This window comes from Epinephelus lanceolatus, chromosome 5 (assembly GCF_041903045.1).
Source record: "Epinephelus lanceolatus isolate andai-2023 chromosome 5, ASM4190304v1, whole genome shotgun sequence".
Classification (NCBI taxonomy): Eukaryota; Metazoa; Chordata; class Actinopteri; order Perciformes; family Serranidae; genus Epinephelus; species Epinephelus lanceolatus.
The window spans coordinates 34,581,376-34,609,167 of NC_135738.1; the positions used below are offsets into that span (position 1 = coordinate 34,581,376).

Consider the following 27,792-nt stretch of genomic DNA (forward strand, 5'->3'; position numbering starts at 1 on the left):
AAGCGCTGTATCATTCGAGGAATAAAATAATTTATTGGCTGCCTTACAAGTAACATTCTGAAGGGGTTGGAGGTCAAATCTTACATGGGCGCATGTAAGTGGAATAAATACAATAAATTAAATAAATAGCGACATTGAATATTTCCACAAAAAAAGATTTTTTACTTTAACACTTGCCCGTACGGGTTTTATTTTGAAAGTGATAACCGGAAAACGGTTAGCTAAATATAGCTAGCTTGCGTCAAACCCTCAACTGAACGACTCCAGCCAACCCGGAACTTTTAAGTCAACTAATCATTCCTGAAAACTTATTGCAAGGAGTTTCCCCCTGTTTTTCCGAGTAGTTCAAATGTTACTTTAAGCAAAGTCACTGCTACGGACTGAGTTAGCGCCTTCTGAGGGGAAAGAGACAGCTGCAAATGTTTCTCGCTCCGACTGCGGCGGTTGCTGTGGGACAGTAGCACTCGACTTGTCTTTTCAAACCAGGTAGGAACCAGGCAGAGAAAAAGCTGTGCAGCTGATTCTCACATTTCGCAACTTTGTCCTTTATCTTTTCACAAAGTTCTGGCAAATAGTCGTATCTGTTATGAGGTAGGACCAGTTTTACCTTTGCTTGCATTCATGCGTTTACCTCTAACTAAGTTACAGTTAGCTTCAACTTAGTTTGGTGGTTCACTTACACAGCAGCACATGACACTGTTAAAATCAGTGTTCAGATGCACTTAAGTTACATTTATTTGTGTAAAATCAACTGTATCATTGTAATAAATAGGTTAACATTTCATACTATATAAAAATGTGTATGTTATATGAACATTTTGATGATGATGAAGATAATCCCAGTAGAAGCTCAGTGTTAGTCTTTGTCTATTGTTATTTCTGCATTTGAGATAAACTAAGTTTTGTGTGTGTGTGTGTGTGTGTGTGTGTGTGTGTGTGTGTGTGTGTGTGAGGTACCCTGTCAGGTTAGGAATGTCAGGCAGCTGAGAGCTTCCCCCTTTCTCACACTCTGTCACACTCTGTCACACACACACACACACACACACACACACACACACACACACACAGTCTTTCACAGACCTCCACAGAGAGCAGGGGGTCTGAGACACACCAGTGAGTCAGCCGGCTAACAAAAGGTCTGGGCGTGCTGGTGGTTTTAAGCTTAATGAATCAAAGTGCTCATAGAGGAGTACGGGCACTGACAGCTGCTGGACACGGTGGACATTTTAATCATCACACTTCTGTAAAGTCTAGGTTTTTAAACCAGTCGTGGCGTTTTGCCATGGAGGGGAAACAATCTATTTTATTTTCTCATTTGTTTACGGTAGCCTAGAGTATGACAGCTATGCACTGATGCCTACATGTAGTTTCTTTGTACAGTAGCTATCATAATTTCCCATCACAGAAATGACATTACTACACTAACAATTGGTCATGACTGTGTTATTATCAGTCTGTTAACAAGAGGCTTCTGTGTGTCTTGGTAATAATTTATATTATATTCTCTCAGAATAAAGAAAATACACGTGTTACATATTAAAGGGATAATTTGAAGTAGGGTTGTATGGGGTACTTATTCATAGACAGCATATTACATACAGTAGTAGTAGCAGGCTGAAGTCTGACATTGAAGTTAAGCAATGTACTGCTGTGGATGAATCGACAACAAAACAAATTTTAGCCACTGAAAAAAATGAATGTCAGTATAAGTGTATGCTTTATTTAGAATATTTTCACTGCTTTACTTAAAGGTCAGACAGTGATTTCCAACTGGAAAATGAAGCTGTTATATTGCTCTCTTCAGAGCCAGACTCCACTGAGAAAAACAGTGAATGACACAGGAGGTGGTGGTCTACCGCTGCCTCAAACAGTTTTATCGTTTTTTTTTTTTTTATTGTGTGACTTTGGCATTTAAAAGGGTTGGTTCGGATTCACTAAAGTCACACATTAACACAAACAAACTAAGTGATTAAGGCAGTGGTAAACAAGCAGCTCCCATTTTTAGGGAGCTAAAATTGCTGTTCTTGTCAGTTGAATCTGGTGACTTTGACAAGAGCATAGATGGGGAACTGAAGCTGTTAAAGGCTTCCCCGTCACACTGGGATGTCTGATGGAAAGGCAGAGTGGTGAAATGGTCAATATACTGACACTTAAACTGATATTGATTATTTTGTTTGTTTGGTTGTTTGTTTGTTTTTTTTTAAAGTGGGGCTGTTTTAAGGGGCTAAATTAGGTTTTGTTGCTGACCCCCATCCACAGTAATACATTGCTTAGCTTCCAAGTCAGACTCCAGCTTGCTTCTCCAAAGTGGGGGCGTGACAACTGACATCTGCTCTATGTAATACACTGATTATGGGTAAGTACCTCATACAAGCCCACTTCAAAAAATCCAAACTATCCCAAACTATTAATGACAGATTAATCGATAGTGAAAATGATAATTAGTTGCAGACCCTCTGTTTTTATTAATCTGACAGCTATTTAATTGATTATTTGTTTTATCGTTTGGTCTGTAAAATGTCAGAAAATGTGAAAAAATGCCCACCGGAGCCCAAAGTGGCACCTTCAAGATTCATTGCCTTGTCCAAACCGAGAAATATATTCCATTTACTATCATAGAAACTAAGAAAAACAGCAAACATTCACAGTTGAGAAAACTGAACCTATATATAGAGTAGTGCACTGACACCTTAACTTCACTTCTGTGTAAAAGCAGACAGACACAGACAGCACAGGAGGAGTTTCAGCTTCCCCTCACCTAATTTAGGGGACATCGCAAACATGCATCGACAGGCACAGACATGGATAGACACACTCACTACAGCGGTTAACTGCTATGAATACTGTGATGAAAACCTCCCTTCACCCTTCTACTGAAACATCAAACTGTTTTAACATTTTTAATGACCAGCATCCTCTCTGTTGACACTCATAGAGTGAGTTTGACAGTATTTAGAATGGAATGATAAAAATGTGTTTCTATACCTTTTAAATTACTTTTTTATTTACATTCTGGCTGATGATGTAGTTGTTTAGAAGAAACTGGACATGATTTTGACCGAGTTTTAAATGTTTTAACATCTTATTTGCCATCTCATTAGTATTACAGATCGATATTAAACCAATTTGATGTGCCAGATTTCAACACCTTCTGAGCTTGATTTGTTTTGTACTCGAGTAAATGAGCTGAGGCTCAAAGCACTATCTTAAGTTTATTTGTCTTCTTGTTGCAATGAAGGGGAAATGTGAGTGCAGGCCGAGCAGTATCCAGCTTTAAAGGAGGCCTGAAGCGTGTACAGACAGGTCACGATGAATGTAGACTAATAGTGCTTCACTGTGAGGTGGTGAAATACAAGCTGCTGGCAGTCTTCACTGAATTTTTAGCTCTTTCCATTGCCCTTCTGAACAAACGTTAACTCAAGTGTTCTTTTCAGCAAGTGTTAATGGCTTCATTAGTTATATTTCTGTACAATATAATTCAATGAGTGCACTAGAGACTGTGTGTGGTGAATACACACATCTCAGTTTAGTCTGCAGTTCAGGAAACACAGTACTTATGCTTGTATTCAGAGTGTCTTTCTTGTAGAAAGTGAAAGTGTGATATGAGACGTTAAATGATCTAGAATTCTGATGATAGTATCATGGAATAGTAGCTATTGTTCCTGTTTTTCAAGACAATTTTCGTAAATTATTAGACTCGATAGAAGTTGTGTAAATTCAGCAGTAATGTCTCTGTAAACCTCATCTGAAAGCACCAATAGTCATGCACGAAAACATTGTTGAGAAATCACGTTATTTAGTTAAAAACTTCACAATAACATGTTTCCTAATATTTATAACCAAATAAATAACAATCAAAGTTCTAGTTTAGGACAACAACGCTAAGAGTCTACAGCCATGCTCACATCTCTGAGAGGCTGCATTAAGGCATAGCGGTACTTCAAGCTAGCTAGCATGCTAACATTCTCACAATAAAGTGTAATTATGTAAGTTATGTTTAGCAAGTATGTTTACCATGTTTGCCACCTCAAGTGAATCTGTTAGCATGATAACATTTGCCTATTAGTAGCATTTTGTCATAAACCAAAGTATTGGACAAATTAAAATGTCAACCCTTATTATTATCTGCAAACCATGAATGTTGTTTTGCTCTCATGTTTCACAGGTTTAAGTTAAAGAGATCTTTGACTCATTTCTCTAGATCTGATCTAAGAGGGGTTTTTTGCATGCAGTAGGTAGATTTCTCCTAAATGTTTGTGAGAACTTCTCCTTTTCCAAGATAATCCATCCACCTGACAGGTGTGACATATCAAGATGCTGATTAAACAACAGCATTACTATACATATGTGCCTTTGGATGGTCACAATAAGAGGCCGCTCTAAAATGTGCAGTTTGGTCACACAACACAATGACACATATGTCACAAGTGTTGGGGGAGTGTGCCATTGGCATGCTGACTGCAGGAATGTCCAGCAGAGCTGCTGCCCGTGAACCAAGTGTTTTTTTCACAATCACAAGCCGTCTTTAATGTCTTGTCAGTGAGTTTGGCAACAAGTACATCCAACCAGCCTCACAACCACAGACCACATGTAGCCACACCAGCTCGGGACCTCCACATCCAGTGTCTTCACCTGCAAGATCATCTTAGACCAGCCACATGAACGGCTGATGCAGCAGTTGATTTGCACAACCTAAAAAATGGATGGATTATCTTGGAAATGGAGAAGTGCTCACTGACAGTGATTTAAACAAATTTGAGAGAAATATTGAGTGCATGAAAAAGTCTTAAACCTGTGACGTATGGTTAAAAAAAATTGTTGCATTTAATTTTTTGTTAAGTGTGCAAAAAATGTACAGTCCATCTAGTAGATTTTGAGATATTTCAGTCTGGACCAGAGTGGTGGAGGCCTAACAGAACGACCAATAGAATTTGCTTCAGTGTTCAGTTTTCCAGCCTTTTCGACAATGGTTTTAATAAGTTGTAAGAGTCAGACTCATACAGATCACCAAATCACTTCATTCCCAATACAACATCCTAACATGCAACTGTCGTAAAAGCCATGAGTTTTACAGTGTACATTTCAATAATAATACCCACCTGTGAGGAATTGTTTTAACAAAACAAAGCTGCCTCTCCTTTCACTCTTTGTAGTGCAACCAAAGCAATATTTTGTGTTCCTGGTTTCACATTCATCATTATACAGCTCAGACAGATACTCATCTTAAAACCCACAGGCAGTCTTTGTTGCTGCAGAGACATGACATGCCATTACCCCGAGTTTGGCCTTGAATTTGCTGACTCATAAGCCGCCCCAGAACAAATCTACATTCACGTCCAAATCTCTTTGAGATTAAGGTTGCAAACTCCTGCTGTTATTTGTTGGAGGGAAGTTGACCTTCAGCACCAGCGCCAGTGTAATGATTTCAGCGCCTCAGGGTTCCATTGCCGTTTAGTCCATGTAAGTTATCCAAAAACAAACCTGATGTGATTGTATTTGCATATTCTTGTGAAAATCAGCAGAACTACAGCCTTGGCCGATGCTGCCGTAGAAGGATAGTCCACCCCGTTTTCATTCTTCCTTTAAAGACCTTCTTTATCAGGAAAATTGCTGCCTCAGGGCGAATGAGGTGAGTAGACACTGAAGGCGTGTGGTTGTTTTGACAGGAGAAGGCCCTTTGCTTTGAAACCTGCCATAAACTGTGAGCGCTCTTTTTTCAGACTAGAGTGATGGTATGTGAACTATCCAAGAGATGAAGCAGAGGGTGGGGGTTATTAATCACACTGAACACAAGCAGGCACAAGCTCAACCTATTTTCTTTCAGCGAGAGCTCATGAATGTACAGAAGAATTTAGGTCCAACTGTATTGTTTCCATGTGCTGAGAGCGAGGGAGAGAGACGGAGAAGGGCACGGGAGGGGGGAGGGTTGGAAGCACAACTGCTTCTTCTGTATCCTCTGGGAATGCTGTCTGAAGGCTGAGGAGGAAGTGTGTATGGTGATGTGTGAGTGAACTGGAAAGGGAGGAAGGAGTGAACGGTTTATAGTGCGTGTTTAGACAGTGTTTATGCCTCTCAGCTTTACTCAGTGCACTGTAAATACACTTTGAAAGAGGAACTCAGTGTTCTACAACTTCATATTGAAAATGATAGTCGCATGAGTCATTCATGAAACAACTGGGCTCGGGGTCCACCTTACAGAGAGACTGCTTTCAGGTCGATTAGCCTTCACGTTATCATGTTTTGAAATCACTGCTTTAATATTCAGTTTGACACTACAGCAACGGCCCACGAGAAGCGTTTCTAATGTCAAAACTAAAATCTTTGAACTGAACAGAATGACTCTTCAGTTTTTCTTTTGCCCAAGTTAAGACTAGGCCTGCATTTTTTTACCTAAGTTTTCACTTTGTTGAAACAGGACAGTAAACCTTATTTGGTTTGTTCACTGGTTTTATTTGTCTTTACTCATTGTTTATTACAGGTCCTTCTGGTACACCCCCCAGGTGGCAAAGATCATGACACGCTGATTCAAGGGTTACATTGATTAAACTTCCCTCTGTCTTACCAGCACCCAGATCTCCCTGCTCATCTCTCAGCTCAAATCGATTTTTGCTGGCTCTATGGCTGTTGCTTGAAATACAGATTGTACTTCCATATTTTCGTATGCCAGCCAACGCGGACACAAAGAGTATAGAAGTGGATCGAGAGAGAGAGAGACTCCTGTCAAAGTCAGACCGAACTCAGACCAAACAGTAAAACTAGGCAGTGCTGACCAAATACAAACCAAGATTCTGTTACTGTATTACCTATGTCTCCAGAAACATATTTTAGTGCACTGTTTGGCTGTAATACAAGAATTTGTGAACAGGAAGTGGGTGCCATACTGTTTCCGGTGTTGTAAAAAACAGAGGTTGAAAAAACTGAGATCTGTGAACCAAGATTCTGTTACTGTGTTGCCTATTTCCCACCTAAAATGTCTCCAGAAACATAGTTTAGTGCACTATTTGGTTGTAATATGAGAATTTGTGAACAGGAAGCGGTCACCGTACTGTTTCCTGTATTGTAAAAATAGAGGCTGAAAAAACTGAGATCAAATGGTAAAACTAGGCAGTGCTGACAAAATATGAGCATCTGTTACTGTGTTGCCTGTTTCTCACCTAAAATGTTTTAGAAACATATTTTAGTGCACTGTTCAACTGTAATTCAAGATAGTTTTTACCAGCTGGTAGCCATATTGTTTCCTGTGAAAAAATGGACAAGCTTGCATTAAGTCATCCACTAGCAGAAGTGCTTCTGTTTACAGTGCGGCAAAGTGCATTCTAGTGGTTGTAGGTTTTCTGCCTCTTGAGCAAAAGCAAATGCCACAGCCCTTTTTCTCTGTTTTCTCTGGTATATATTTGTGCCTTGTTTTATGACATTTACCATTTTTCGAGCAGTGAAAAACTTCTTCAAGGAAAATATTGTATGTGACGTGAGATGAGGTACTCTATTTTAACACTTCTATCTCTTTTATTATCAACAGCCAGAGAGTGGTGGAGTGAAGAGGTGCCAACATGCCTCAACAAAAGGACATAGTGAAGATAGCCATCCAGATGCCTGGGGCCTACCCCCAGCTCATACAACTGGACCAGGTAAAGCACACACAAACACTTCAAAATGGTATATTATTATAGAGCCTTGGGTGTCAGCCTGTTCTTTTTGCTCTAGTTAGCTGCTCTATGCTCTGATAGTGAACCACCATGAGAATTTCTTGCCCTTAGTTGAGCTTCTTTGGGTTGCACTTCCTCTTCAACCACCTTGCTGATCGTGTTCAACTCAAACACCACAGCAGTGACCTCAACCCTAACCCTGAAAGGATGTTCAGATATATGACAGAAGTTAATGTGAGTTTAACAGGTAGTGATACCAGGGCGTGAATGTTAGCTCAGGTGCTCTGTGATCTGAGAACTTTGTGGGGCTAGTTAGAAAAATTTTTGCAGCAGCACTTTGGGCCACAGCTGTATCTTAAAACTTTTCAGTTTGGTGATGATCATCAGTCTATCACTACACACCAGAGCCTTATTCACTGACATGTCACTTCAAGCTGAGACACACACAAGTGTTGTAGTCTGTCTGAGGTTTATTTTTAGGTATTGTTCTGTGTCTTGAAATACTTTTGTTTCACGTGCTGCTGCTCAAGCTGCCACCTCCTAAGTTGATCTCTGACCACAAGACTGCTTGTCTGAGTGCCTCCATACAGCTAGCACTCATCAGTTAAACCTAACCCTAACTACTTTTTTGGAGGAGCTTGATAGAGATGGTTTGCAAAATGGGAAGCAGCAGTGTCTGAGAGGCTAAATTCAGATCAAAATGATGACTCTGGCTTGGTTATTAGTTTTTTCCCCCCATGCAGTAGCATTAACTGCAAGTTGGGTGATGTATTTCAATGAGCATACACTGTATACTGATCAATTTTAACTTTGTATTGCATATACACTAATGTGCAGTCGTGTTTGTCAGGTAAAAAATTCCAACCTACATTATGCACTTACTTACGTGAAAAGATTTAATGTATTGTTTTGGAAAAGAACAGAGGCACTGACCAAATTCAAACAATGGTTTTGGGGACCTTTTTGTCTAAACAAATCTTTTGCTACATTCTGAGTGATTGGAACGAAGTTTAACACTAATGTTACAACTCAAATGCTGAGGTTATTGTTGTAACATTGAAAACCGAAAGAGGAGATGATGTTAGTGCTATAACATGTCTGGGTGGTGTGTGTGCCAACAGAGAGTGATAATCCCCACTTCCTTACAAGTGTGGTTTGATACAGCTGCTGCAGCATGACATATTTAAAATAGCCTTAGTCGCTGCCAAGTCTGGTGATTATAATAATTGTCTCTGATGTCACTGTCAGGTTTAGTTAGAGTCCCCTTTTTAACATATTATTTTTTTTCACTCCCCCTGCTGCTTTTTAATCACCCATTTGCGGAGCCCTAAAATGTTCAATTTTAAATATATAAATACGCAGGCGTATAATAAGTAAATAAGATTAAATTGTGTAAAATAGCCTTTATATTTGAAACAATATTTTGTGAAATTACCTAAAGAAATGATTCATACTCAACTCATTATTATGATAGGTCATTTCATCAGTCTTATTTTCGTAATAACAGACCAGAGTTTTACAGTTCATTTTTGTTTTATGTCACTTTTATTGCACATTGACAAGCCAATCACAGGCCACCTGTCTCTTAAGCAAGCTAACTCAATACCTGCCTGCAGATTTAACTTCTTCTAACTATGACAAGAACAATGTTGAAATATTTTTAACCAAGTAGGGGCTGCTGCTATTTACAGTATTTAGCTTGACAAGACTGCACATGCTATCTATCTAGCTGGCTAACTAGCTAGATGGAGTTACGAGCTTGGTGATGAGACAGTGTTTGTGGCAGTAGCTAACATTACAGTCACCATAGCAGGGTTTGGATGCTTAAGATGTTCCTCGGTAAACGAAACTCAACTCTGTGAAGATTTAAAAAAAGACATGCACTCTCTCTGTGGTTGCTCTAGTCAACAGGAGCGAGCAAACACTGCTAACACTCTGAATGCTGTTTAATATCAACGCTCACAAGCCGGCCAAGCTAGTTAGCTAGCTAGGTAGATAGAATAAGCATCCATGTTGGGCTAAGGCTTCAGCAATGAGTTGAGTTTTGATAATTTCCTCATTTGTTTTTTCAAATTTTTGGTTAATTTATTTATCTTACACAATTTATTCCCATGATTGTCATGTGAATCAATAGAATATTGAACACGTTAGGGTTTTTCTTTTTCATCCAGTGGTTTTGTTTCTTCAGTTTCCACTAAAAGTGATTGTGGGGAAGTTTTCCAAGTGTTTCCCAGAAACTTTGGGGAAGTTGTACTTCTTTGCGCAAGACACCACGCATGAGTAGTTGTTCAAGCTGTATCCCAGACAGCAGGGTGTGTGTGTTACACAATCACATGCTGTACATCACTTGAGAAGGTTTGAACAGAGAGAGAATGGATTTAACAGGTACACACTCGACTGTGGTTATTTTAAGAGTTGGAAAATGCAGCACAACAGAAAGTAGGATGAACACAGATCCCAGGTCCACACACTTTTCCCCCAATACTTCAATCAATATTTTCATGATTTTTTTGTTGTGATTATAAGAGCAACACAACAATTGGACTTTGAGGAGTGTTGAGTTGGACAACAATATCCATTCGCTTCTCCAAACGTGTTCATTTTACATCACAACCAAACCTGGCAGTCTCAAACAATCCCTCAAAAATATCTCATTGGCTCAGCTGTCTCCACGACACACATCCGATTGGTCGACCTTCTTGGCTGCCACTAATAACAGAGCAGCCACTGGGTCTACCACAGAACCCGAAGACATTTTGATTGGTTGACCGCGGGGCTGACCACTAATAGCAGGATAGCTGAGAGTCAGACATGGAAGTAGTCTGGCTTTTATTTACGTACAAAGAGAGATCTGGGCACTGAGGGTAATATTGTTCAGAGAGCGTTGGGGAGCTCTTGGATTTCCTCTCACAGCAAACAGGGTTTGCAGCCAGAAGGAATAGCTGTGGTACTGTGATCCCATAACAGTGTGTAATTACTGAAGCAGCTCCCTGACAGAAAAAAAATACTTTGATAGTAGAGTTGTGTTGTTGTGACTCACATGAATGCAGCAGGTGTGGGTTTTTAATGTTGTGTGAATGTATTGCATTCGTATGTATCTGACTACATGCTGTTTTGTTGTGTCTCTGTGCAGAAAAAGCCTCTGTCTGCTGTAATAAAGGAAGTGTGTGATGGGTAAGTTGATGGTTAGTCAGATTTGTTTATTTGTCTCAACGCGTTCTGGACATTACCAGTGTGGTCTGGTGGTTATTTCATCATCTGTGTGTGTGTGTGTGTGTGTGTGTAGCTGGAATCTCTCAGGTCCCGAAACCCATGCTCTGCAGTATGCCGATGGAGTGCAGACATACATCACTGAATCGGTGAGTCACATCCACTGTATGTTCAAATCAATACAAATATTTATCTACACCAGGGGATCTTCCAGTAAATGCTGAGCACATCTTGAAGACATTGAGGAGCAGACCTGAGTCAGCCCTTCAGATCTTTCTATGTTTGAGACGAGAACTGCTGTAAGTCTCTTTTTAAGATGTCAAAGCACAGCAATGAATCAGAGAATCGCAACTTTGTCAGCACTTTGTGACCTCTATCCGCTCGTCTGAGTATTTCCCTTGAATCTAAGTTGAAGTCCAGGTCACACAGTGTGATCAGTGCTATTAAAAATGAGTGTGAGGCAGACTGAAAAAGCAAAGGGCAGAAGGAGAAAAAGAAAAATACAAAAACAGCTGGAAGCACACTCAGCTTCTTGGTGTCAAGTGACCTTTTAAAAGGGTTACCACTGAAGGCCCTCCCCTTCTTTAGGCTCAGGGCCCGGCTGCAGAATCCATTACGATGCTATCGGATAGATGCCAAGAAAGACACTTTATTTACTGTAATAACACTGCAGTGAGGCTGTCATAAGTGTGCTGCTGTTTAGAGTGTGAAACACACAGCAGGCTTTTGCTTTTAGCACTCCTTCAGTTGGTACAGGCAGGCTGACTTCCAGACTTTGAAGTTGGTGAGTTTGCAGTTAAAGGCAGATGTTTCAGTCAAAGAGCAGCTTCTCAATGACTCAGGGGAATACTCGGCTTGATTGCATACAATATAGAAACCAAAGACTCTTTAAAATAATGGATGTAGCCACTGTGATGTCACCTGTTGGTTTGCAGACTCCCATTTTGAAGCCTTGAGTTTGGCATCTTGGGTTTTTGGAGCTAGAAGTGACCATATTTTGTTGAAAGGGGGGAGCTAACCCTAATGCTGGCTGCTAGCTGGGTTAGCAAGGTGCATTTACAATCCATGTTAACTGTATTAATGCTAATGCAAATTTATGCTAGTGGAAAACAGGCTTAAAAACCATAAAAACAAAATGTACTTCCAGGAATAACAGAACATCCGACTCCTTAGATATTCTTTTCTTTTTACTTTCAACCAAACACTGAACAAGACTTCTTTCAGGTGACCAAAATGTTACAATGGACTTTCATCAATGGTTGCAACTATACCCTTTGATACTTAGCCTTAGTAACATTAAAACGGGTAAGTTAAATAAAGAATCACTTCCCACACAGTTGTCATAAATGCTGAAATTAGCCATAGAGACCAAAACCTTTTTTGTACCAGGCTGTAAACATGTAGCCTATATTTCTGCTGTGAAGTCGGTCATCATGGATGTATAAAGAGACCTGGATACAGCATTGTCGGGTGGGGCCCCATTCATATCTATAAAAGTTACTCAGTTGTGCATGAAGCCAAAATGGTTCACCTGACTAGAATAAATTTACCTGGATGATCAGGCACTGGTTCCGCACTTTGTGGCCCATAGAACAGACGCACTAGAGACCTACGCAGGCTGAGCTGTCTATCTTTCTGGTTTAGCGCAAATAATTTACTGTTGTGGCTCTTCTAGACTCCAAATTTTATCGGACGGAATGGATTAAATCTCGGTAGTGACATGAGTCATTTCGCAGGAGTTGTGATGCCCAAAATAATGTATCTACTGATTTACAGACGTCTCTTTGGCAGTGTAAGTCAATGGGAAAAAGTCTTTTTGGCCGCAGGACATCACGTGACAGACCTGGCAGTTGTAATTCCACTATTTGGCCACTATGAAAATTGGCTTCAATGCCTGCCGCACTTCCTGGGGGCCTTATTGTAACATAAGGTCAGTGAGGTTTGACTCGCTCTTGGAGCCAACCTCAAGTGGCCGTTTGAGGAACTGCAGTTGTTCATTGTCATTCAATTTCCAGCTCTGGAGGGTGCTGCTTGGTAGAAATGTGATTATTTTCTGCTTTCAACAGCAATTTGATCACAGAAATATGTCTTAAGTGAGTGAAGTGGACAAAAACTGCAAATGTCAGCATAAGCCACGGCAGCAAAGACACTGACTGTTGGAATTTTGGTGACCAGATGTCCAAGCTCAACAACCCAGATGTGAATTATGTCAAATCAGTTTTGAATGCATCCACTGTTCACAAACAAATACTTAACACATATTTATATACTCATACACTTTTGCACCTATGTTTGCAATGCACACATACAATACAATACAATACAGTATTCACATCCACACAGTCTGCACACAAGTGTGAAAAATGGCTTCAGCTATAAGACAGAAACCCTAAATGAATTACATCTGTTGTAGATTAAATCTGTCTTTTTCCTATGTAGAAATCTGTATTGTGTCTGTATAAGATAAAACCTAGAAATGAGGCTGGTGGATAAATGTTATTAGAAGAAATACTGGATCAGCAGGTTGAGTTTGGGAGTCCAGGGCAGCTTCTCTTCCAAGAAAGCTGTTGTTGGAAAGGAGGTGCAGAGCTTGTTATTTTTCTGCAGCTCACACACAAAACTGTTTTATCCTAAACATTTCTCTCTCTTTTAGCAACAGTAAGTAGAGTGTCAGTACTAATTAGTCCTATATAGCTTTTTCTGCAGTTTATAGGCGACTATATTTGTCCAAGTGTGAGCTTGTGTTTGAGTTACTGTGTGAAAAATTCTTATATATAAATCCATGTGTGTCTGACCTTCTCTACCTTGTGGTCTCTTTGTTAGTGTATATGTCAGTTTGTTTTAGTTTCAAACATTTTAAAATACTTTAATTTCCTCTGCATACTTGTGTGTGTGTGTGTGTGTGTGTGTGTGTGTGTGTGTTTGTTTGTGCGTTATAGAATCGTCTGGACATTAAGAACGGCTGCATTCTGCGTCTGACCAAGGCACCGGTGAGTCTGCATCAACCAGGCTCTCAGCCACGCTATTCTTTCACCTCCCTCTTCTCACATTCCTCCAGCTCTCTGTCTCTCACTCTGTCACTGGCTCGTCACTCTCTCATTTATATTCAGCATGCAGCCAGTTTACAGAATCAGCTGCATGTACAGACAATAGAGAAAGTCAGCACTGATCCATCACTGCCATCACAAGAAGCTGAATTTCAAAGAAGAGCAGCGACATGATATAAGATCAACTATTAAAAGACAAAATTGTTGAGTATTGTGTGTGTGTGTGTGTGTGTGTGAATATTTGTGTTTTGTTGATGCTGATGAATGCAGGGCTGCTGTGCAGAGGACTTGTACAAGGGCATCCAGAGTTTGGACGCAGGCGTGCGCTGCGCTGCGCTGAAGGAGCTGGCGAGTGTTTCCACAGACGTGACCTTTGCTCAGGAGTTCATCAGCCGAGACGGACACCTCTTATTGGTCAAGATAGTAGAGGACTCTAATGAGTTAGTACTCAGTGTGTGTGTGTGTGTGTGTGTGTGTGTGTGTGTGTCTGTGCTTGCATATTTACCATGGCTGGGATGGGATGCTGTTCCTCAGATAGATATCAGTGGTGCTGAGGCATGAAGTGGGTCCTGCTCTTGTAGCAGCATATCCTGCTGAGCTAAACCTGTATAGAAAAAAAGAGTGTACCTCCTGAATATAAATATTAGACTGTATTCGGCAGCAGGCAATGTGTCCTCCCATTCGTTCCAGACTCTCTTTTTCAGCTTTAGCCTATTTGTTTATTTTGAGCAGTTTCCATGATCATAGATAACACTGACAAACTTCACTGTGGTACGTAGGGGCAGCACAGTGAGCCCGATCACATGATGGAAATGTTTTAAAGGGAATTATTATAAATATTTACACTTAAAACCAGTAACTGATTTACTGAAAGGATTCCACACAAACAGGCCATCTGAATGGAATGCGTGTGTGAGTGCATAATATTTCTTTGTATGTCTGTATCACTCAGGAGTAACATGATCATGACCCACACACTGACAGCCTTCATGGAACTGATGGATCATGGGATAGTTTCATGGGAGAACCTCTCGTCTGTCTTCATCAAGAAGGTGCTGTATCTGCTGCTCTCTATCTCTTGTTTTGTCGCAGATTTGTTTTTCACTGTCAGTAGCTGTACTCTTTCTAACTATTCTTTCTTCTCTCCTTCCCCTCCTCCTTTCTCTCCTTTCAGATCGCCAGCTTCGTCAATGCCAAGCCAACTGACGCATCAATACAGCAGGTGTCCCTGGACATCCTGGAGAACATGGTGCTGAGCAGCCACAGCCTCTTCCTGCAGGTCAAACAGGAGGTCACCATGGAGAGGCTCATCACTCACCTCCAGGTGTAAGTTGCCGATTGATATGGACTGGCTTCTTTCACACCCAACCTGCTTGCTTCATTTAAAATGAACTCAGGTCCGTTTGCCTGGTTGGTGCAGTTCATCTGAGCTGGTATGAAAACTGTCAGTCAAACCAAGGTGAGGACCAAACAACCAAGCCGAGGCCACCTGAAAAGTTGGGTCTCAGTCCACTGTCAAGCAGACTCTGGTGCAGTTTGCTTGTGGTGTGAAAGAAATTCAACCAACCACAGGATTCTGTGATGGCATGTGTGATTTTTGGCGTGATTTCAAAGCTTAACTAAAAAATTGCTAGAATTTTTTCTATCTCATTAAGTCCAATAAAGAGTATTTGACAGTGATTTCACAGCATAAATATACAAATCATAAGTGTTAAAATGCTGCTAAACTCCTGTCAGTCACAGGAATTTGATTTCCCTACTTGGGTCCTGACGATGCATTGATCACAATCGCCAAAATGTTTATTCCTCTTGGTTCATTTGAAAAAGTCAACGTGAACAGCAGAACTAAGATGCAACAATGTTTTATTTTATTCTTTGGTCTGGACCAAACAAACTGAACTCCAGGTGTGAAAACAACCGAAGAAGCCAATCATAAATTTGATTTTCCCATCAAAGTTATTACACTGACTCTTAGACATGAGCGTAATTAAAAGCTGAGAACATCACTGACAAAACTGGCAGCATCTGTTAACGTACCCATTGCAGTTTACAATAAGAGAATATCTTTTGTGTTTCTGTGTGCTTTATCGAACACAGAGGGTGCTGTTCTTCTAGATCAGTGATCGTCACTGGCGGCCGCCAGTCACAGCCCGTCAAATCCTCCCATCCAGCCTGCAGAATATTACTCAATTCAGAAAATGTGAGGAGGAAAAAAATCTGTTATTATTTGGTATTTTTTCCCTCCTATATTGGAGCAACCTCCAAAAAAATTAAGATGGAAAAAGTTGTATCAGGACTGATTTACCAAAAGCTCCATTTATGTGCATTCTACCTGCAGGTACTAAAGATGTTATAATTCCATCTGTCAGCTTATTAGGGAGTGCAAGTGGTGAGTCAAAAGTGACACAGTCAGCGTTCAGAGTAAGGTATTAATAGCTTAACTTCCAGAAACATCGCGTGCAATAATTGACTTTCCAACTTCTCTTCCCCTCTTTCTCTCTCTGTCGAAAATGCACATGCGCCACAGCCCTCAGTCCCAGTGAGTTAGGTGGAGTGGACACATTCAAAGGTCTGGACCCAGGCAAATATGTTAATGCAAGAATGGGGACAAACTCTTATTAAACATCTGGTTTTATTTATTTTAGTTATTGAATTATTTTTATGAATTATTTTTATTATATTAAACAATGTCAGGCTTGTTAGGTCTAAATAGACTCATATATTTTTTCTTTCTGAAAGTCCAGCACTCACTGTGCCTGCTAAGAAAAATTCTGGCCCTTGAACAAATGTAGTTGATGACCCCTGAGCTCGATTAAACCAATTTCAGAGTTTCTGTCAGTGACAGATAGTGGAGGAAACAAAGAACAGATGAAAAATAAATCACATACAACATGTTCAGAATGTACTGTTCAGCAAAGTGAAAGAGAAAAACTCTGACAGTGACACATCAGTGAGGCAGTAGGGTGGGGCGGTGATAAGTGGCAGCATTGTATCTGTAACAGGAAGTTTTTAAATATGTAAAAAACTAATGCTGACAATACCACTGTCCCCGCTTTGTTTCAAATCAAGATTTCACAGTTAGTTAGTATTGATTTGACAATCAAAACCTTTAAAACATTCTTTAATTTCAGCCTGTTTTCCTTCCTAAACACACCTTTTTATTCTGCTGTGTAATAATTAAATTATGTTTGTCTCACTTTTGCTTTTCTCCTCTCTGACCTCTTTCAGGACAAACCAGCAGATACAGACCAAAGCCATGGCCCTACTTATGGCACTGCTACAAACAGCCGGGGCCTCAGACAGACAGGTGCTGCTGCAGTCCGTTCCTTACTTTCTAACACACTTTATCAACTTCCTCTTCTCATAGCTATTCATACTTCCAAGCATGCAGACTAGTTGGTATTTGGTTTGTTTCAGGGCCTTCCTGAATGTCTGATACTTCCAGACAGCGGGGTCTACAGCTGTTAATCAGTATGCGCTGTGCATACTGAAACATAGCTGATGTTTTTCATTTTCAGTCATCTTAACTCTTTACGATGGTACATTAATGCACTGATGGGAATCCTGTGTATCCCAGGCTGAGAGTGGCATGCATGTGACTTGGGGTGAAGCGTGGTTATTTACTCCAGCAGGTCATTATTGTACATGCGAATCAGAATCTTGCGGGCCTCACTTCTTACAGACAGCTGGCAATGACCCATCTAACTCATTCTGTCTGCTCATCTCAGCTTCTCTGCACACAGTCGACGCTTTCTCTCCCTCTGTTCTGTTCCTGCTCCTCTCTCATTGTACGGAAACAGTTCGTTCATTCAGCCCTCCGTGTCCTTTTTCTCTGACTCTCTTTGTTACTCACACGCACACACACTTCCTCACTTTTTACTGTAGGTCAACAAACCCACCCTTCTTATCAGCAAATTAGTCCTGCACAAAACGAGGCAGGGCTAGAGATGAACTTACCAGCAAGTGATGGTTTCGTCACAGAGGTCAAAGTCCCACACGCTAACGCTATATCGCCACCTGATGTTTGAGAAATGCCACTGCAGCCCAGTAACATTTTATTTATCCTCCTCACTTTGTTCTCTTGTTCCTTGTCTTCTGTTTTCCAGGAAATGTTTGCATTCCTGAATAAGAAGAATCTCCGTCAGTACATTTATAAAGTAAATTATCTCCTTATTTTCATTTATATTTCACATAGTTTTCTGTGTCCCAGTCATGACATGATGAATGAAGACCTCATTGTTGTGTAGAGGAGTGTAAGTAAAGCAACACTCTGGCCTTTTGAAGAAAAATTGTGTATTTGTTGCAGAATATCATCCACAGTTCTGGTTCAGTCCAGGATGAGATGGCGCACTACCTCTATGTCCTACAGTCCGTTACCTTGAATCACCTGGAGCCGCGCATGAGGACACCTCTGGACTGTTACAGCCAGGTGAACTATGAGATCACAAGTCAAACTCAGAGTGAAAACTCCTGCTGCATGTTCTTCTAAGTTGCTGTCACACCCACACATCATTTTTTTATTTAATTCAAAATCAATTCAGTTTTTTGATTCCTTAACCATGCGCACACACCCTTAAGGATTTATCACCAGTCCTGTTCGACCTTGATAAATTATAAAACAGTTTTGAATATTATAAGTGGAAAGAAGCAGATACAGCAGATGAAGAATATGTGCTTGGCGTTGACTAAAGTGCTAAAATACCATTGTTTGTTTTGTTATTATTCTGATTATCTGTCAGGTTCAACTAAATAACAGTTTGAAATATTGTATATTACACTCAAAGATGTCCACTCAACATCCATCTCTGTAGTAAACATCCACCTTTTTCTGCGTCCTCCCCTACAGGAGCAGAGAGACATCCTTCACGGTTTGCGGCAGGCAGCATTCGAGACAGAAAGCGAGAACAGTCTGAGCCACGAGAGACGACGCTCACTGTGCGCCAAAGAGTTCAAGAAGTTAGGCTTCTCTGTAAGTGTCTATAATATTTCTGTTTACTGTAATCATAATTATCCCTACTTTAGTTATATTAGCTTTGTTTTTCATATTACTGTGATTAATATTGTCTTTGATCATTTCAGAACAATAGTAACCCTGGTCAGGATTTGGTGCGAACGCCTCCTGGTCTTCTAGCTTTGGACACCATGTTTTATTTTGCCACACGCTATCCTGATGCCTACAGCAGGGTGAGCTTAATTTATCTGCTTTTAACTTGATAATATGAAGAGCTCGCCACTTAAAATTATATACGGCTCAAGGAAACATTTCTCAAAACATTTTCAGACTTTGGCACTGTCATAGCTAGCATTGTGTCATTGCTCTTGAGTAGTATGTAATTAAACTCAGCTGTCCTGTATTTGAAATAAAAAAAGACTCCATGAAAGTAGAGATGTTTCTGCATATTGTCGTGTTCTTGTTGTCTGTGTAAGCTCTATGACAGTGGCATCATTTCACGACAAACTAAAACTTTTTAGTTTTTACTAAACAAATTGCGTCTGTCCAGTTTGTCCTGGAGAACAGCAGTAGGGAAGACAAACACGAGTGTCCATTTGCCAGGAGCAGCATCCAGCTCACACTCATCTTGTGTGAAATCCTTCGTATCGGAGAGCCCCGTAAGTTGAACCAACCTATAGTATAGCTGCTGTGACTTTGTCTGTAACCTCTGGTCAAACCAACTCTACAACTAATAGTCTTGTATTGTTTAACTTTTCTTCTCCATCTTCTCCATCCCTTCCCCTGTTGACAGCCTCAGAGACGGGATCTGACTACCACCCCATCTTCTTCAGTCAGGATCGGCTGATGGAGGAGCTTTTCTGTGTCTGCATTCAGCTGCTCAACAAGACCTGGAAGGAGATGAGAGCCACACAGGAGGACTTTGACAAGGTACAAAGGCAGAGCAGTCTTCATAGACTGAGCAAGAACTACTGTGCCATGCAGGAGGATTTTGACCCAGCAGGCTGTCTTTAAACTCACCCAGCTTTCTTTTCACTTTGAAAAAACTGTTTAAGCTATGTCAGAGAGGATTCCATGTCAGTGTGAGGTGTGATGAAAAAAAGATTAAAAGATCCAGAGGTGTGCTTTTTGGCTCTATCACATATTTAGTATACGTATATTGATATTTACAGTGTTAAAGCACATCTGTGTTCTGATATCTGTATTAATGTCCACTCAGGATAATCTAATTAAGGCCCAACCGGAGGAGTGCTGAGTTAAAATGCAGATGACTCAATTTGTCTCTGTTTCTAAACACACTTTATGTAACATTGTCCACTGATTACAGTCACTGCATTGACCAATAACTGTTAAGTAGCTGGTTTAGCATGGCTCAATAGCATGTTGACTGCTGTGTGTGTAAAAAGATGACACAGGGTGTTTCAGATCCAGGCCTACCACTGCCAGAACAGGCTTGTAAACTGCAAATCTTGCAAACAAATCCCGTGACATAGCAACGCTGTGCTTTCCAAAGAGTAATTGGACCCAGTTTGTGTCTGCCTGTCGGACAGGCCCACCCACATATACACTTCCATAAATGATGAAATAATGTTGGCACTGGTCATTGCCTTGTATCCACCTACTGTTTCACTTCTTAAATGTGTGATGTTTGTCAGCAGTGATTACTTCATTCTATTATTAAATCCTTAATTTGCTGGTTATTATCTTGAACAGCTGCATCATGAGTCGTGTATACAACTGAGCCTCGGCAGCTCTGAGTGAAAGTTGTCTCATCTTACATGCATCTTTACAGCCGTTGAAGCATTTAACAAGATAATTTAAGTCCACTGTGAGTTATGTTAATCAACTATGAAGGTCTTAATGTAAATTCAGATTTAACAAAAGGGCAAGCTCCTCCAGACACACAGTTTAACTTAAGTGAGAGTTTTTTTATGGTGGATTTGAGTAAGTTTGTACTTTTATGACTTTGTTTAGGTTCATTCTTATGCTAACTGCTCCAACCTGCCCCCACAGACAGAAGTGACCCTGCATTTAGGAACACACAGTGACCTTACAACCATAATGTAGCACTTGTACTATGGTAATAGGGTGAGCCAAGCTTTCAGCAGCGTGGTCTTGTCTGGGAGAAATATTGAAAATCTAGCTGTCCTGAAAAGGAGAGTGGTAGAGCTTTTGTCCCAAGCCGCATTTATACATCACACACAACCGTCCGGCGTCAACAAAGGGCTCTCATGATAGTCCTAAAACTCAGTGACCCTTTGACCTTTCAGGAGCGGGCCAGTGTCCTGTGCGCCGGGCCAGCAGGCCGGCCTTTTGTTTTTGACCACGGCCCCCTACCCAGGGTGCTTTGGGGCAAGGACAAAGGGGCATTAGGTGGACAAAGAGAAGCGTGGGGGGCGGCAGAAACAGAGGGAGAAGGAAACAAGGAAAACAAAGCGCCCAGGGCATGAGCAGTAATTACACAACAACAGAGGGAACGTAAAACCTATGGAAACAGTACGAGAGGGAGAGAATCAGAGGGCCGGACTGCAGGGAGCAGAGTGGAAGAGAAACTAAAGAAAAAGAGAGGTGGTGGTGGTAGATGTGAAGTCATAAATCTGGGTTTTGTTACTTAAGGAATGCATTGGATGTATTGGTGTTTGTGTGAGTAATACTGCGCCACACACACACACTCTCTCCATCCAATCATGTGAACGTATTCCTGTAGCTCTATACACCCCCTGTCATAACGGTCATCCTACACACACACACACACACACACACACACACACTCATTTAGCATGCACATGCTGAGGGGTTTTAGGGAACAGACACAACTGCCAGTCATTGCTCCTATTGGCTGGTTCAGCTAAATGACAGAGGGGCTGGACAGGAGGGGTGTGTAGTGTATGAGAGTATCAGGGTGTCTGTTTACAAAACACTCACAGGCCTGCACCTCTCCTGTCATGTAGGTGATCTGTGTCTCTCTCTCCCTCTCTTTCACCACTTGTCATACCTGTCACTTTGCTCTGATTGTTGGCGACGGGTGGAATTCAAAGTTGGGATTGAAATATTTATCAAAATAGTCTGCCCTGAAGGAAAAAAAGATGGAGGTAAGGCTGTTTTTAGTGTTATTTCTTGGTTGGAATGTGCATTAAGAAGTGTGTGGTTTGTTCTTTATTGATTATTTAATCGGGCAGTCGATATCAAATGTTCCAGGTGTAGACACAAAGTCAATTTTCATCCAAGTTCCAAGTCTCCGCTGTTAAAAAGGTGAGACTTGACAACAGAAATAATTAATAGCTGTGAGTTAAGATGACACAACAGTGTGAAGTGGCTGTCTGAGGCATGTGTCATGTGAAAGTGGCTGGCCAGTGTGGTTATTTTGGCTTGGGGGGCTGTGCAGGGTGAAACTCGAGTCGCTTGTTTTGTGTCCCTGCATGTTCACACAATATAAAATGACAGTCTGGATTCCACCATCTGTACGTCCACTGCTGCCAGACGGATAGACTCGGTCATTCTCTGTGGTCCTAAGCAGTTCGCTCACATTAAAAACCTTTGTAGGATGGTAACAAGCGCTGTCAGATTGTAATGAGATTAAGCTCTCTGCTTTTCCTTTAATTTAATGTGAGTGAATTACTTGTTATCAGATACTTTGTTGTAGCAAATAGTTATTTGTATAATAGCACATCACTGTGATGGAGAGAAATGTCTGGACAGAGCTGCACTGAATGGGTCAAATTACACTTTAGTCACTGATTGTTCACAATCAGTCAAATTGGGTGTGAACAGGAATGATCTAGGTCAGCAGAGTGTGTGTCAGAGAAGCGAGAGCTGGATCAAATAGTGCTGGAGTTAGCTTGGTCTCGTAGGCACTATAGATTTTTATATAGATTTTCCAACTGAGGCACGTATACTGAAAGGAACTATAGATTATACACATATGCACTGTTTGACCAACTGCCCTAAGATCTTTCAAGGCACCCGGGGTCACCCACTGTCCCTCTGTGTGAGCGTCAGTTTAACAAGTCATGCAGAACACACACAATCACATGGGTCTGCCAAACGCTGAGTCAGTGCTACAGCGGCTCTGTCTGCAGGGACTTGTTATTACCTCCGCCAAGGAGGTTATGTTTTCGCCGGCGTTGGTCTGTTTGTCTGTTTGTCTGCAAAATAACTCGAAAAGTTCTGAACAGATTTTGATGAAATTCAGGAAAAGGTTGATAATGGGACAAGGAACAGATGATAAAATTTTGGTGGTGATCGGTTGAAGCGAAGTGGATAAAATAATAAAATGGCAGGAAATCCAAGCTGCTTGGCGGAGGTCTGCACTCTCCGAGTGCTCTAGTTATTTGTTTTTAAATTAAATGTGTTCAATTTTTCAAGCACAATTTTTAAAATTTATTTTATTAAACCTTAATTAAACCAGGAAGTCCCTTGAGATTCCAACTTATTTTTCAAGGGAGACCTGGTCAAGATTGTACACCATTACAAGGTTACATAAAAATGATCAAATACAGCATGTTAAAAACAGACAGGGAGAACAGATATATAAGAATGGACCCTGTATTCGTTCAGTAAAATAACTACCCAGTTTGTCCATCATTGATTGTACTAATTCAGCATGGTTGTTATGAGGGTGTTGGGTGGATGTTGCAGATAATTGGGTTAATAAAGAGCGCACTGATCAATGGCTGGCCCCTGGGTGGGTCATGTGATTGGACACTGTGCACCAGGAGGGAATCTTTAACTTTAAACTGATAATAGAGAAAGGCGGGATAATACATGAATGAATCCAAGGGGTGTGGCTTAGAAGGAGTAGTGAATGAAAGAGTGGAGGAGAGGACATGAGGTTGATTCAGCAGCCGCCAAGCTGCACTTATCAGTCCATGAGCCGTGTTCTGGGCTAGTTCAGAAATCAGAAAAAACTTCCTCATGTGGGTTTTGAAGGCTCAGTGTGAAGGATTTAGGGGCATATATTTACCAAAATTGAAAATAATGTTCATGCCTATGTTTTCATTATTGTATAATCACCTGTAAATAATAACTGTTTCATTTTTATTATCTTAGAATGAGCTGTTTATATCTACATATGGGGCAAATCTCTTAGACAGAGCCAAATTGTTCTACAGTAGCGCATTACAGACAAACCAAACACTGACTCCAGACAGGGCTATTAGCTTTATCGCTCACAGGAGAAGATTCAGCTGGTTGCTGTCTGCACACTTTCTGCACACACCAGACTTCTAAAGGTCAAAGGCACTGTATAGTGTGTAACCTCTCTCTGTCTATGTGTCTCTGTCCCTAGGTGATGCAGGTGGTGAGGGAGCAGATCACCAGGACGCTGTCCAGTAAGCCGACCTCCCTTGAGCTCTTCAAGAACAAAGTCAATGCCCTCAACTACAGCGAGATCCTCAAACTGCGGCAGACAGAACGGCTGCACCAAGAGGAGACTCTTGCTCCACCCGTACTGTGAGTAGAAGGATGTTAACAGACTAGATACCTCCCCTTGATGAAGGTTCAGAGTTTGGTTATTCATGTGGATGTTTTATTTTCTCACAGCAGCTATTTTGGCTCCATGGTCCCAGATCAAATGACAGTAAACAGGTTCAGATTTATGTCATTTAAGTTGTTTTATAAAATGTAGAAAAAGTAAAGCAACACAGGCTCAATAGCACAACCCAATCAGCTACTTTATTGATGACTCTAGATAGTTTCCACCCCTATGGAAGCAGCTGACAGGTCAACAGCCGTACTGTTCTTTATCATGCTACTGTTTGTCACTAAACACTGAGTGTAGCAGTGTGTTGCTGTCACATTGAGGGGTCATTCATGCAGGCTGGACTTACTGTCTGCAAAAGTGCTGTCCATGCTGTGAATCCCCGTTTGATTTCCCTTCAAATTAATGATGAAGAATGCTGTTGTATGAGTTCTGACGATTGTCCTGGCTAGTGATGTGTTTTATTTTGCCTTTTATGTCTTGTGTTCAGGATCGTGAGATGCTAATATCTTGTGACGAAGCATTCCAAAGCATTTTGTTGAGCATGTGTTTGTGTGTTTTTCTTTCCAGTGAGCTCAAAGAGCGCCTGAAGCCAGAGCTGCTTGAGCTGATCCGCCAGCAGAGACTCAACAGGCTGTGTCAAGGAACAATGTTCAGGAAGATCAGCAGCCGTCGCAGACAGGGTGAGAAAACACACACACACACACACACACACACACACTTACATTACACAAACATTAGACTGTGTTGTTTTTTTTTTTTTTTGTCTAACCTCTCTGATTGTTTTCTCAGATAAACTGTGGTACTGTCGCTTGTCGCCCAATCACAAAATGCTTCACTACGGTGATGTGGAAGAGGACACGGACAATCCACCAATTGAAACACTGCAAGAGAAGAGTGAGAAGCTGGGATGGGCCTGGGCAGATTTACAACTTTTCTGTCTTTAGATACGTAGATAAAAAAAAAAAAATAGTTTTAGCCCTAATTTACTTATTTGAATTAAATTAACCTACTGAGATGAAAAATTACATAATTAACAAATAAATAAATACAAACTAAATAAAATAATAAATACATGCTGAAATAAGTACAGAAATACAGTTTTAAAAGTGGAAAAATTAAGAAATAAACAAAGGTTAGGACCACAGAAGTAAATAAATAATAATAAATAGAAATAATTAAATACTGAATTAATTATGGAAATAAATAAATACAGGGACAAGGACCTTCTACTTCCCCAACATACAGACACAGAAATAAATAATGTAGTTGTACAAAAATTAAGAAATAAATTATGTCCTGTTTAATTAGCTTTTATTTATGCATTTATCTATGTATTTCCATATTTATTTCAACATGTATTTCTTTATTATTTTACGTATTTCAACATTTATTTTGTTTACTTCCATATTTATTCATTCCTGTATTTATTTATACATTTATTTATTGATACTTAAATCATTTTTCATCCTCCATAAACTTGATCCTCTCTGTTTATTACTCGTTTTCTCTCCGCTTTCCTCCTCCTTCAGTTCCAGTTGCAGACATCAAAGGCCTGCTGACGGGAAAAGACTGTCCTCACATGAAGGAGAACAAAGGCAAACAGAACAAGGTCAGTAGTGCTTCTTGTCTTCTCACATGATACTTATTATGCTCACATCTCACTGTGTTGATATGTGTGTTTTCGGACGTGTGCCTCACTGCAGGAGGTGCTGGACCTGGCATTTAGCATCACATATGACGTAGAAGAGTACAGCCTGAACTTCATCGCCCCCTCTAGAACTGATGTGAGTCTCTGAACATTTTCCTCTTCATCAGCTTCTTCTTTTCTGTGTGCATTATAACATACAGTAAGAATATAAACCGAACACTCACTGGCTTCCTCTCTCTGACAGTTCTGCCTGTGGACAGATGGACTGAGCGTTCTCCTGGGCCGGGAGATGAGTAGTGAATCCATGCGCAGCGAGCTGGATATCCTGCTCTCTATGGAGATTAAGCTACGCCTCCTGGACCTTGAGAACGTCCCCATCCCCGACAGAGCACCAGTCGTCCCCAAACCACCGAGCAACTACAACTTCTGCTACGACTTCAGCCAGACGGAGCAGTAGAGTGTGTGCATTCGCTGGAGTGCAACTAGAACGTGTGAATGTGTAAATATATGTGTGAGTGTGTGTGTCTGAAATAAGAGGTGTGTGTGTGTATGGTGAGCTCTGACCTGTGCTTCCACGCACTTATTCCTATAACACAGATTTAATACATTATATTTTTCCTCTGTGGCCGTGCCCTCTACATCCAAATGAAACATGAACCTGTGGAAAACTACAGTTGTGGTTGTGGAACCGCTCCCAAATGGCTGTTGACTGTACAAATGCTGCAGATTATCTGGGAGTTCGTCTGTACATTCATGCCCCCCCCCCCGTCACTGCGCTGGCGCTCAGCTGGAAACGTCAACACAACTCCAAAAACAACAGACACTTGGCACAATGACATTCTTCTTATGCAATACAGCCACTCAAGTCATGGTACTTTAATTTTGTTTTGTAATCATTTTATATTTCTAAATATATCTAAAACAATGTATGATACATGGATTATTCCTGTGTGCGAGGCTTGACCTCATTGGTTGAGTCGTTATGCTTTGACGTTTGTCTAAGAATGCTGGTTGTGCTCATTTATACATTTCTTTTTTGTTTCTGTTGCTTTTTTTTTTAAAGGGCATTAACTAGGACACAGTGCTTTCTCAATATGTGGTACATTTTGGACTCATTTCCAACATATGAAAGACAAATACAGTACATTTTCAGTGTTGGACAATATTCTGCTTAAGTATACCTTTAGGTACTGGCCTTGGTACGCATCCCAGCAGCATAATACGATGACTGTAGAGCAGCGATGCTTTGAAAAACTCTGTTAAACTTTAATTTGTTCTTATAATGATGCAGATCTGCATTAGGTACCAAGCTGACTTTTTTCTGTTTAACAATTAGAAATTGTACCTTTGCCATGATCAACAGTCTGATAATGAGAAAAACTTTTATCAGGTTTTATATCCAGCTCGCAATCATCCCTGTAAATCTGTACGATGCAATCAGTGGTCATTTTTAGGTTTTCATTAACTGTCTTGGATCAGATCCAGAATTAATTTTAAAACTGATGGATTTTATACAAGATACTTTGTGTGATACGATGGGGGCGACATGCTACACTCAGTGGTGACACTCAACGCAGCGACACAGTAACTGACACAGGTCTACATTAAACCACACGGTGTGTTTGAGTGTTCTCTGCCTGTTTTTGGCACAGGGTTATTTCACAACTGTCCTCTGCAGTGCATTCCTGACACCCAACTCTCTGTGATAATATCGACTTTGAATCACGCACTTGGGGTGACTTCACATGAATAAACAGTTTGATTTATACTGAGAAAAACAAGCATGTGTGTGTTTTGCTCAGAGCAGC

The 27,792-nt window shown here is 40.7% G+C and overlaps 1 protein-coding gene across 2 annotated transcripts; it reads left to right on the plus strand.

Annotated features, from left to right (window-relative positions):
• Window positions 1-226: 226 nt before the first annotated feature.
• Window positions 227-27,765, plus strand: elmo3 (engulfment and cell motility 3). Of its 2 annotated transcripts, XM_033635189.2 has the most exons (21): window positions 227-486; window positions 7,520-7,628; window positions 10,780-10,820; window positions 10,933-11,005; window positions 13,796-13,846; window positions 14,174-14,343; window positions 14,856-14,955; window positions 15,078-15,229; window positions 17,132-17,210; window positions 18,010-18,060; window positions 18,210-18,332; window positions 18,750-18,872; window positions 18,983-19,087; window positions 19,405-19,513; window positions 19,648-19,784; window positions 24,142-24,305; window positions 24,904-25,016; window positions 25,126-25,230; window positions 25,866-25,945; window positions 26,040-26,120; window positions 26,229-27,765. In XM_033635189.2, exons 2-21 carry the CDS (start codon window positions 7,551-7,553, stop codon window positions 26,439-26,441), a joined length of 2,148 nt encoding a protein of 715 aa, XP_033491080.1. In that variant the 5' UTR covers window positions 227-486; window positions 7,520-7,550; the 3' UTR covers window positions 26,442-27,765. The 2 variants fall into 2 exon arrangements, with proteins under 2 accessions (XP_033491080.1, XP_033491081.1); XM_033635190.2 differs by lacking the exons at window positions 227-486; window positions 7,520-7,628; window positions 10,780-10,820; ... (10 more) ...; window positions 19,405-19,513; window positions 19,648-19,784 and adding an exon at window positions 21,798-21,946.
• Window positions 27,766-27,792: the final 27 nt, after the last annotated feature.

Excerpts from the sequence above, each read along its gene's own strand:
- elmo3 (XM_033635189.2), top strand. The coding sequence starts at position 7,551 with ATGCCTCAACAAAAGGACATAGTGAAGATAGCCATCCAGATGCCTGGG. Across the intron at positions 14,956-15,077 it reads CGTCTGTCTTCATCAAGAAG|ATCGCCAGCTTCGTCAATGC; the intron begins GTGCTGTATCTG and ends CTCTCCTTTCAG. Across the intron at positions 25,231-25,865 it reads TGAAACACTGCAAGAGAAGA|TTCCAGTTGCAGACATCAAA; the intron begins GTGAGAAGCTGG and ends CTCCTCCTTCAG.